Source organism: Dromiciops gliroides, chromosome 2 (genome assembly GCF_019393635.1).
Source record: "Dromiciops gliroides isolate mDroGli1 chromosome 2, mDroGli1.pri, whole genome shotgun sequence".
NCBI lineage: Eukaryota > Metazoa > Chordata > Mammalia > Microbiotheria > Microbiotheriidae > Dromiciops > Dromiciops gliroides.
In genome coordinates this window covers 96,322,831-96,335,700 of record NC_057862.1, presented here as the reverse complement: position 1 = coordinate 96,335,700, position 12,870 = coordinate 96,322,831, and the positions used below count along the sequence as shown (strand labels likewise).

Sequence of the window (12,870 nt, the reverse complement as noted above, 5' to 3'; positions counted from 1 at the left end):
AAATAGCATATAATAAGCCTCTCTTTGACCTCCTTCCAGCTGGTTAATTATTGGAAATATCCAAAGTGCCATGATTTGGTACTGTACCACCTTTGATAATATCGCATTATTTGAACCTCTAACTTGGATGCAATGGAAGCTTTTCTTCAGTGTAGGTTATTTCCAATTCAGTAATGTGGCAATGCAGTTTTAAAAAAAAAAGAAGTGGTTAGAAGATGTCCTAGGTACAAGTCCTAGCTCTCTTTGGATATGACTATATAAACTCTATCAATCGAGATGCTGCTTTCTCATCTGTAAAATAAAGATGTATTAGGTGATCTCTGGAGAATCTTCACCTTGAACATCCTATATTTTCAATATCCTAATTTCCTAAAATTCCAAAAACTAAGGTGAAGTCTCTGTCTTATATATACATTTGTTTGTAGCTATACATATAAATCATCATGCTGAAATAACATTTCATTAACAGTTTGAATTCATGGGATTCAATAAAGGAATGAAAATTTGGGATTTGTATATTTTCATGCTTAGTTAAATGTCCCAGAAACATGAAATAAGTGCTTACCTGTTTTAGATATGATTTCCTAATAAGGCCTTTGAAGGTCGTTTGAAATACTGCACTAATTAATGTTTTATTTCCAGCCATCCTTAATTATTCTTGCCAGATGGTCTTTTATTTATGTTATTGCTGGGAGTTTCCAGCTGAGGTTGTTTGATTGTTGAAGAAAAATATGTGATGGCACCATAAGATAACTGTAATTGAATTGTTAGGTATGTTAGAGCATTTGAGCCTTCTGTCCCCTCTCTATCCACATCTGGGAAATAAGTTTGTTAACAAAGCACTTGGCACTGCATCTGATGCTTGAGTAATATGTTGAAATATGTAGATCAAATTCAGATGAGGGCATTACTATATTTTATTGTAAAAGGAAGTACTTTATAAGCATATCTTAAAGCAGAAAATGAGTTTACTTAACAAAAAAGCAATTTAAACTAACCAATCTTTTTAGCATGTGACCTGTTTCCCCAATATGTAAGAGCGATGACTTTAATAATTCTCTCTCCCTTTAAGGTCAATTTCAAAATTTAAACATATTAACAACCATTTAGGTAACAGTCTAATGGATTTTTATGACATTAAATTTCAAAAGTCTAAATGAATTATCAAATGAATGGTTATTTCAATGAAAGAAGTCAACTTATGGTGCAAGATAAAAGTGATAAAGTGACCAGTGAATTGGAGAACAGAATCAAGAGCTCTATTGTCATATAAAACAAGAAAAGTTGGAAGTAATCTATAGCCCTTGAAAAATAGCTTTTCTTTTTCCCTTGAGATCAACAATTTAGAAATAAGTAAATTAGCAGTATGTGAACTGCATATTTCTAGCTATTGATCAAGTTACAGAGTAAATTTGATTAACATGGCCAGTATCAGGTAAGTGCTGAGTACTTGATCACCAACAATGTGAAGATTAAAGCATGTATATGTAGGACACATCAATTCATATGAAAAGTATTCCTTTTAATGCTATTTAGCACAGATTCAGAGTAGACAAACTACTCAGTCAACCTCTCCTTACATTCATCTCCAAACAACTTTAAAATAAACCCTCAGAGGGTGGCTAGGTAGAGCAGTGGATAAAACACTGCCCCTGGATTCAGGAGTACCTGAGTTCAAATCTGCCCTCAGAAACTTGACACTTACTAGCTGTGTGACCCTGGGCAAGTCACTTAACCCACATTGTCCTGCAAAATAATAAAATAAAATTAAAAAAAAACCCAATAAACCCTCAAATAGAAATCTGGAGTGGCAAAGCCAACAAAAGATCAGCCTAAAAAAACTTAAAAGGTCAGAAGGCGAGATCTATGACAGGGGGGTGAAGACTGGCCTTCAGCCCAGATGGATGCAATACCAGTTTTTGAACAAGGTGGTAGTGAAAGAAGCAACAACAGCTTTGGGAGCTCTCAAGCAAGAGACAGAAAATTAACCTGGTAACTGGTAAGAAGGAGATTATGGGGTTTCCTTTGTTATCAGTGGGCATAGGACTGGAAATTATTTGACAGCTTCATTGCCTATATCTACTTTGGGGTCACAATTAAGGGATAGAGAAATATTTGGTTAAGAGAGAGTAGGAACTCTGAGGAGCAATACACTTTAGGGCATAAGGGATCAAGGACAATGAAGATTAATGATCACAAAGGATCAAGGTGCCTGAGGGGAATTACTGCTTCCAGTGCCAAGGGAGCAGAGCACCTAAAAAGAAGTATTAATTGCAATCACAAGAGAGAAGGGACATTTAGGGAGTAAGGATGAAAGTACAGAACAGGAGATCAGTGATCCCTTCTCTCCCCATATCACACCACCTTGGAAGCACCCCAAACCTCCAAAACATCAGAAGTAGCTCTGAAAACAGTAGTGTGAAAGAGCCTGAAACTTGGGAAAGTACCTCTCCCTACACATGCCAAGAACAAAGCCAGATGTTAAATTCAAAATAAATAAAGTGGAAAAATGAACAGACAACAACAAGTAAATTTGATCATAAACAGTTATCTATTGACAGAAGGCAATGAAATCAAAACAGGTATAAGATTCCATTACATTCATAGAAACCTGGAGGCTCTTGTGTGGGCTGATGATGAGTGAGATGAGCAGAACCAGAAGAACATTGTACACAGTATCATCAACATTGTGTGTTGATCTACTGTGATGGACTATATTCTCACCAATGCTATGGTACAGAAGAGTTCCAGGGAACTCATGATGGAAGAGGATCTCCAAATCCAGGAAAAAAAAAAAAAAGAACTGTGGAGTATAGATGCTGAATGAAACATACTACTTCTTTGGTTTTTGGTGCTGTTGTTTTTCTATTTTGAGGTTTTTCGTCATTGCACTGATTTTTCTTTTATAACATGACTAATGCAGAAATATGTTTAATGCTATTATGTGTGTATATATACATAACCTATATCAGATTACCTGCTGTCTAAGGGAGGGGAGAGGGAGGGGAGGGAGGGGGAAAAATCTGAAATTGGAAAGCTTGTATAAATAAAAGTTGAGAACTATCTTTACATGTAACGGGAAAAAAATAAAATACTTTATTTAAAAAAAACAAACAAAAAAAACTGGTATAAGAAAAAAATCAAAGAAAAATATGTATTGGATACAAGCCTAAAAAGAATTTCAGAAAGATTTAAAATTCATTTTCAAAATCAATGAAAAATTGTAGGAGACAGAACAGAATTTTTAAAATAAGGAAAAGGGAAGAAAATTATGAAAATGTAATTTGTAGCTTATTAAAAGATACACAAAAATACTAAAGAAAATGACACCTTAACAACAGAATTGGTGAAATGGAAAAAAAAATGGTAGGAAAGTACACTGATGAAAATAATTACTTAAAAATTATAATTGAGCAAGTGGAGATTAATAATCCCATAAGACATCAAGAAGCAACAAAATTAAGTCAAAAGAATAATAAAAAATAAAATATAAAATATCACATCAGAAAAAAAAACTGACCTAGAAAATAAATCAAAGCAAGCAAATATAAGAAATACTGGACTATGTGAAAACCATGATCAAAGAAAGAGCCTATAAATGTTTCAAGAAATTATTAAGGAGGGGTGGAGCCAAGATGGTGAAGGAAAGGGAATGAGCTCTTGAACTCATGACATGATCACTCCAAAAAACATCCAAATAACACCATAGGAAAATGCCTGAAGCAGCACAACTCACAGAAGAATGTGCTGAAATCATCTTCTAACCAAGAACAGCATGGAAGGTCAGAAGGAGGGAGCTGCTGTGCTTATACTGGAGTCCAGCCCAACCCCACAGTCACCCTGACACAGATCCAGTCCCAGGAAGGTCTCACCAGAGGAGACCCCCAGAGCCTCTCAATCAGCTGAAGCACCAGCGTCATATGGAACTAAGCTCACAGTCTGGTGAGAGGGCTGAGCCCTGGGTAGGGGAGAGACTACAGGGGTCTAAGCTGGTGCTGAGGCAGAACTTGGATTTTTTACCCGTGCTGAGAACCAGGAGGTAGGCTTGAGAAGCAGTGGCCCAGGTCGGGGAGGGGCACAGGCTCGTTGGAGCCAACAACCACAACACACAAAGTTGGTTGAATACCAAGTTGGTCTGGGGTCATCTACAGACCAGGGAACAGGCCAGGTGAATGAAGAACCTGATCTTCCTTAAATCATACCACCTGGGACTTCTTAAGCTTGGTATACTACAGCCTGGAAACAGTGCCCCACATTAAGGAGCTAAAAGTCAAGTAAAAGAAAGGCAAGATGAGCAGACAGAGAAAGGTGGGGACCATAGAAAGTTTCTTCAGTAAGACGGAAGACCGAGGGGCACCCTCAGAGGAAGATGTCAACATCAAGGCCCCTATATCTAAAGCTTCCAAGAAAAATATAAATTGGTCTCAGGCCACAGAGGTGCTCAAAAAGGACTTCAAAGATAAAATGAGAGAGGTAGAGGAAAAAATGGAAAGAGAAATGAGGATGATGCAGGAAAGACATGAGAAAAAAGTCCACAGCTTGAAAAGTCAAATTGGCCAAATGGAAAAGGAGGTACAAAAACTCTCTGATGAAAATAATTGCCTAAGAATTAGGATTGAACAAATGGAAGCCAATGACTTTATGAGAAACCAAGACACAATAAAACAAATCCAAATGAATAAAAAAAGAGATGGCAATGTGAAATATCATCTGGGAAAAACTACCGACCTGGAAAATAAGTCCAGGAGAGATAATTTGAAAATTATTGGTCTATCTGAAAACCATGATCAAGGAAAGAGCTTAGACATCATCTTCCAAGATATTCTCAGGGAAAATTGCTCTGAAATTCTAAAAGGAGAAGCTAAAATAGAAATTGAAAGAATCCACTGATCACCTCCAGAAAGAGATCCCAAAAAGAAAACTCCTAGGAATATTATAGCCAAATTCCAGAGCTCTCAGGTCAAGAAGAAAATATTGCAAATATTGCACTGTGTCACCTAGCTAGGTGATAACATCTTTAGGTTTAAATTGAGGGGAGAAGGAAATGCACTGAGGGAGGGGGCAGGGCAGAGGTGAAATCCTACATGAAAGAAATAGTAAAAGGCTTATGTAGTGGGGGGAAGAGATGGTAGAGGAGCAGGGTAGTAAATGAATTTTAAACTCATCAGAAAAGGCTCAAAGACCTTAAACTCATCAAAACTGCCTCAAGGAGGGACTAACACACATACCCAACTGGGTGGAGTAATCTATTTAATCTGGGCAGTATATGAGCCTAACACTCATCAGAATTGGTTCAAAGACCTCAATCACATTAGAATTGGCTCAAGGAGGGAATAATATACACACTCAGTCGGGTGGAGTAATCTCTCTAACCCTGCAGGAAAATAGGAGGGGAAAGGGATAAAGAGAGAGGGGCAAAAGAAGGAAGGGCAGAGTGGGGGAAGGGACAGACAGAAGCAAATCCCTTTTCAAGAGTGATAGGATGAAAGAAGATGGATAATAGAATAAATATCATGGGTAAGGGAATAGGATGGAAGGGAAACAGTTAACAATAGTAATCATGAAAAAGAGAAAAGGGGGAAAAATTGTACAAAAATATTTATAGCAACTCTTGGTAGAGGCTAAGATTTGAGAATCAAGGGAATGTCCATCAAATGAGGAATGATGGAAAAAGCTGTGCTATATGAATGTAGTAGAATGGTCTTTTGCTATAGGAAATGACAAACAGGATGATCCCCAAAAAACATTTGAAAGACTAATGAACATCGGTTTATAGTGAAGTGAGCAGACCTGGGAGGACATTGTGCATAGTGACAACAGTATTGTTCAATGAGCAATTGTGAATGACTTAAATACTCTCAGCAGTGCAATGATCCAAGACAATCCCAAGGAACTAATGAGGAAGCTTACTATGCACCCCCATAGAAAGAACTGATAAAAAGAACACTTGTGGATTGTACATATATAACCTGGTTGTGATCTTGTGCAGGGGGGAGGAAAGGGAGGGAGAAAAATTTGGAACTCTCTTATGAAAATGAATGCTGAAAACTACCCTTATATGTAACTAGAAAAAATAAAATAAATGGAAAATCCCCCTCAAAAAAAAAAAAAAACAACCCTAAATTATTAAGGAGGCAGCTAGATTGCGCAGTGGATAGAGCACTGGCCCTGGAGTCAGGAATACCTGAGTTCAAATCCGGCCTCAGACACTTAACAGTTACTAACTGCGTGACCCTAGGAAAGTCACTTAACCCCAACTGCCTCACAAAAAAAAAAAAGAAAAAAAGAAAAAAAAGAAAGAAATTATTAAGGAAAACTACCCTAATATCCCAGAATAAAAGGGTAAAATAAAATTCAAAAGGATCCGCTGGTTATTATCTGAAGATCTAAAAATGAAAACTCCCAGGGATATGGTAACCAAATTTCAAAGTTTCTAGATTGAGGAAAATGTTGCAAACAGGCAAAAAGTAACAATTTAAATATTGTGAAGCCATAGTCAAGATAACAAAAGATTCAGTGGCTAACATGTTAAAAGAGGGGAGAAATTTAAATATGATATTATTATACAGCAAAACTGAGTATAATTCTTCAAGGGGAAAATGGAATTTAATCAAATATAGGCCTTCCTTATGAAAAGGCCACAGCCAAATGGAAAATGTGACTTCCAAATACAAGATTCAAAGAAGTATAATAAAAAGATAAACAAGAAAGAGAAATCATAAAGCACTTAGCAAGATTAAACTCTTTACATTGATGTATGGGAAGATAACATATGTAACTTCTAGGAATTTTATCATTATTAGGGCTATGATGAGGATTCTGTTTAGACAGATGGCGTGGGAGTAAGTTGATTTTGTTGCAATGGCATAAAAAATGACTGGGTGAGAAAGAGGATTGGCCTGGGAGAAGAATAAAGAGGAAGAATGGGGGAAAGCATCTGACATAAAAGAGGTGCATGAGGGGCAGCTAAATGGTACAGTGGATAAAGCACTGGCCCTGGATTCAGGAGAACCTGAGTTCAAATGCGGCCTCAGACACTTGACACTTACTAGCTGTATGACCCTGGGCTGGGCAGGTTACTTAACACTTGTTGCCCTGCCAAAAAAAAAAAAAAAAAAAAAAAAAGAGGTGCACAAGGAAGAGTTTTTACAGTTCAGGGTAAATTGATGTATGTGGGTAGGCAGTGCTTGGACCTCATTTTCATCTAAATTCATTCAAAGATGAAAATAATATATAGATATGTGTATATGTATGTGTGTGGTATATATTTATATATATGTGTACACACATATATAATACATGTTTTTATGCCTAATTGAGTGTGTACATATATGTGTGCATGTGGATGGATGTGTATGTCTATTTGTATACATACATGCATATACACACATGCACATTCAATTAAGTACAATAATCCAGCTTATCCAATAGGGAAGTAGGGGGGAAAGGGAATAAAAGAAGTCAAAGGATGATGAAAGGGAAAGTAGATATAGGAAGGCAATGGTCAGAGGCAAAACAGATTTGAGAGGAGGGACAATACAAAAAGAGAGAGAGAAGGATAAACATAGGAAAATGGGATGGGGGAGGCATGTCCACTTAGGAATTATAACTAGGAATGTGGATATGATAAACACCCATCAAATGGAATTGGAGAGCAGAATCGATTAGAAACCAGAACCCAACAATATGCTGTTTACAGAAAACATACTTGAAACAGAGAGATGCACAGAGTTAAAATGAGGGGCTAGAATATAATTTTTATGTATCAACTAGAGTAAAAAGGGTAGGGGTAGCCATTATGACCTCAGAAAAAGTAAAAATAAAAATGTACCTAATTAAAAGGAATAAACAAGGAAGCTATATTTTGTTAAAAGGTACCATGAAAATGAATTAATACCAATACTAAATATATAAGAACAAAATGGCATAGCATCCAAATTCTTAAGGGAAAAGTGAAATGAATTATAAGAGGAAATAGTAAAAGTATACAACTGGGGAAACTCAACTTTACCCTGTCAGAGTCAATCACTAAATAAGAAGGAAAAAGTTAAGAACTAAAATAGAATCTTAGGTGAATTAGATAAGATAGATCTCTGGAGAAAATTGAATGGTAATAGAAAGGAGTATACCTTTTTTCTCAGCTGTACAAAGCACCTTCACAAAAATTGACCTTGTATTAGAAATTTAAAATTTCACAACCAAATGGAGAAAAGCAGAAATATTAAATGCACCACATTCAAATCATAATGAAACAAAAATTACATTCTATAAAGGGTCCTGATAGTATAGATTAAAATTGATTGAAAACAAAATATTCTAATCCTAAAGAATGAGTGAGTCAAAAAACAAATCAATAATTTCACTAAATAGAAGGACAACAATGAGACAACATACTAAAATTTGTGGGATGCAACCAAAGTAGTACTTAAAGGAGTTTTTATATCTTTCAACACCTATAACAATGAAAGAGAGAAAGAACAGATCACTAAATCAGCGATTCAAATAAAAACAAAAACTAGAAATGAACAAATTAAGAATTCCTAGTTAAATATCAAAATAGAAATCCTGAAAATGAAAGGAAAGATTGAATGAAATTGAATATTAAAAAAAAAACTTTTAAATAAAACTCAGAGATGAATTTATTAGGGAAAAGGATACCACACTGGTTGTTTTGATTTTTAAAAAGGAAGAAGAAACCAAGTTTCCAGTATCAAAAATGAAAATGATAAATGGACTAACAATGGAAATGAAAGTAAAGTAACGATTAGGAGTTATTTTGCCCATTTATATTCCAGTAAAATTGACAATCTAAGTGAAATGGATGAAAATTCACATAAATGTAAACTTGCCAGATGAACAGAATACTGAAATAATCTTATCTTAGGAAAAGAAATAGAACAAGCCATTAATGTGCTTCCTACCAAAAAAAAAATATCTCCAGGACCAAATAAATTCACAAATTAATTCTACCAAACACTTAAGGAAACATTAATCTCAATAGTATTTAAACAATTTGAAAAAAGACAAATACAAAAGGAGTCCAACTGAATTCTTTTCATGACATAAATATGACTTTGATACCTAAACCAGGGAGCATTAAAACAGAGAAAGAAACCACGGACCCTTTTCCTAAATGGATATTTAAGCAAAAATTTTAAATAAAATACTTGCTAGGAGATTACTGCAATATATCACAAAGATCAAATATAATGACCAGGAAAGATTTGTATAAGGAATGCAGGTCTGATTTTATATTAGGAAAACTATAAGCATAATTGATGATACTGATAGAAAAAACAACAAAAAATATATGATTATCTTAATACATGCAGAAAAAGCTTTTTTGCAAAATACAACACCAATTCCTATTAAAAATACTAGAGAGCATAGAACTAAATGGAACTTTCCTTAAAATGGTAAGTAGTATTAATCTAAAACCAAGAGCAAGAATTTTTTTTTTCAGGGATGAGGGTTAAGTGACTTGCCCAGGGTCACACGGCTAGTAAGTGTCAAGTGTCTGAGGCCACATTTGAACTCAGGTCCTCCTGAATTCAGAGGCAGTATTTTATCCACTGCACCACCTAACTGCCCCCAAGCATAATCATTAATGTTGATAAACTTGAAACCTTCCCAGTAAGGTTTGGGATAAATTAAAGATGTACAGTATCATCACAATTATTCATTCCTATACTAGACATTTTAGCTTTAGCAATAAGGGAAATAGAAGAAATAAAAATAGTCAACAAGGAAACAAAACTATCATATTGCATAAACAACATTAGCAGAATTGTAGGATATAAAAATAAAACTCATACAAATCATCATTATTTCTATATACTAATAACATACACAATCCAGCAAGAAGAGAAAGAATGGAAAATGCCATCTAAAATCACTGATGACAATATAAAATACTTGGATATCTACCTACTAAGAAGAACCCAGGGAATATATGAATACAATTATGCAAACTTTTTTCACACAGATATAGACAGATCTAAATGAAGAAATATTAATTGCTCATGAGTAGACCAATCCAATATAATAAAATGACAATTCTACCTAAGTTAATTGCTTATTGTGTCATACATATCGAACTACCAAAGAATTGTTTTATAGTGCTAGAAAAATTAATCACACAATTCATCTGTAAAAACTAAACGTCAAGTATATCAAGGAAATCAAAGGAAAATATGAAGGAAGGTAGCCCAGAAATATGAGATTTTAAACTACCACAAAAACAACCTGTCACTGGCTAAGAAAGAGATTAGGTACATTATTCATAATAGTAAATGCCTACAGTAATTTAGTATTTGATAAACTCAAAGATGGAACATTTGAAGGGTAAAAAGTATCTTAAATTGATGTAAATTAATAGAAATTATGGGGGAAGAGAAGGGGAGTTAAATACGCCAAAATAGCCTTGCTAAGAATTAGTGAAAGTTGTTCTTTTAAGAAAAGTTGCCATAATGCAAGAGCACACTTTCTCAATGGAAAGATTGTTGTGGTTCAGTTTTTTAAGTCATATCCAACTTTTCATGACCCCACTTGGGGGTTTCTTCACAAAGACAGTGGTGTGGTTTTCCATTTCCTTCTCCAGCTCATTTTTACAGATGAAGAAAAACAAAAAAGGCAAACAAGGGTCAGTGTTGTACCCGGAGTCACACAGCTAATAAGTATCTGAGGCCAGATTTGAACTCAGGAAGATGAGTATTCCTGACTGCAGGACTAGCATTCTATCCACTGTTTGACCTAGCTTCCTGAGTGGAAAATTGTTTCCATTAAAAGCTCTTCTCTTGAATTATAAATGAAAATGCATTCATTAAACATGCAGTGAGCATTTAATGCATAATTATACATTTATCTCTCTAGAAGGATCTGTAACCTCATTTGCATGGATATCCTTTTCACCATGAGATTGCAACTGCTCTCATGCAACTCTTGTTCATGACTTTTTCTATATCTTCAATAGATCTCTCCACTGAGAACCTCTCTGATTACTTGAGTACATCAAGGCCACGGTGTAGCTTGGGAAGAGGGGGAAAGCTCTCTCACTATAATCTCTCATTTTTGTTATTGACCCACCCACCTAATTTCCTAGTCATGCATGTCCTTGTTGTTGTATACAACATGGCTGTGCACAGAACATCACTGATAATACATTATTGATTAGTTAATATTATCACTCTTATTTCCACATAACTAAAGCTGAGATTACCTGAAATATGGCATAGTAAACTCACAAGACAGTTGAAGAAGGTGTCATTCATTCATTCATGGAAATGATATCCTTCAGGTTCTATGCTGATTTCCACAGCTGTTAACAGACACTTCAGTTCCAAATTCAATTCCAGACTAGAGGAAGAATAAGCAAAATATTTATTTGGTACCTACTATGTCCCAGGCACAGTGTTAAACACTTTACAAATATCTCATTTGATTTAGGGAAATGATAACCATTAGTGGGAGCAGTCCATTTTCTGGTTTCTATAATACCCATATTTAGGTTCTGGTCTGAAACAACCAGTCATTCCCACTGCACAATGTGTGGAACACTAAGAGTTGGAGCACTATGTAGTAGCACATAAGAGTAGGTGCCATGTCACCAAGCCAGGGGTATTCCTGAAAAGAACATATGACATACCCATTGTGTGCTATTTGATTTTAAAACATAAGGTTAAAATTAGTTATAATGTAATTCTAATTAATATTTAGTAAATTAGAGTTTTGATTAATTTTGTGGGAGTACTGCCTTTTCTTTTATTCATCTTATTTGTTATTTAATTTTAGTTATTTTCCATGTCCTACAGATAAAGAACATGTGCTTTTTTCCAACTTAATAAAGGAAGAAGGAAAGACATTCATAATTAATATTAACATATATAGTTGTAAGGCAGTATTTTTAGAAACCATCAAAGAAGCTTTTAATTTAGCTTCAGTCCTAATGATTATTTGTACTTATCATTGCACAAAATAATAATAAAAACTAAAACAATAAACCAAATAAGTAGGAAATCAAATCACATGGGAAAAATTCAAATAACTAAAAACATGGTCACATAAATACCCTTAAAATTTGTGACCACAAAACTTCCAGTCTTTCCTATGTTTTTTGTGTCTTGAGAAATGATTTTATTTTGTAGTAATATTTTTGCCTATTTGTCAAGTCAGCATATGTGAATAAATATGATTATACCTCTAAATACATTGAATATTATATTATTGCTTTTGATAGGCAATTTGGAAGAGTGGAAAATGTTGACTCAGCCACTCGATAACCTTAGGTAAGACACTTACTCTGTCTGTTTCTCTTTCCTCATCCATAATATGAATACTTGAACTACCCAGTTCAGTCAATCAATAAGTCAGTATTTATAAAGAATATAATAGTTACCAAGCATCATCCCAGGTACTAGCAATGTGAACACAATGTATTCAATAATTCCTACTTGCAAAGAGGTTACATTCTAGTGGGAGAGACAGGTGCATATTTAAGTATATGCAGAATACTATAAAATTTGTAAATACAAAAGTAGTTAAATATAAAGTAGTTTGGGAGGGCAATGGCATTTCTGAAAAAAGGCTGGTTGACAAGGCAATCAAGAAAGTTATCATGATGCTATGGCACAGTTTCTCAATGGAAACCATTTGTACTTAAAACACTTTACTAGTACTTCATGTAGAACATAGAATTTGAGTTGTTTTTAAGTTGAATTTTATTTCTTAAATTATCAGGTATTTTTCTTCCTCTCCTTACCAAAAAAAGCATAATCAAGCAAAACAAATTCCCATAATGGTTATTCCAAACATGTATCTTTCTTACCATCTTGAGTCCATCACCTCTCTGTCATGAGGTACACAGTATTCTTT

The 12,870-nt window shown here is 34.7% G+C and overlaps 1 protein-coding gene across 2 annotated transcripts in view; it reads left to right on the top strand.

The window, feature by feature from the left end:
* Nucleotides 1-12,870, top strand: part of ATRNL1 (attractin like 1) — a 1,132,449-nt gene that overhangs the window by 744,200 nt on the left and 375,379 nt on the right. Inside the window, exon 27 of one of the 2 annotated variants that reach the window (XM_043982338.1) lies at nt 12,236-12,284. The exons of the other annotated variant lie outside the window; for it this stretch is intronic. Coding sequence (XP_043838273.1) covers nt 12,236-12,262 — 27 coding nt within the window. The 3' untranslated portion in view covers nt 12,263-12,284. The remainder of the gene's footprint in view (nt 1-12,235; nt 12,285-12,870) is intronic. 2 annotated transcript variants of the gene reach the window in all.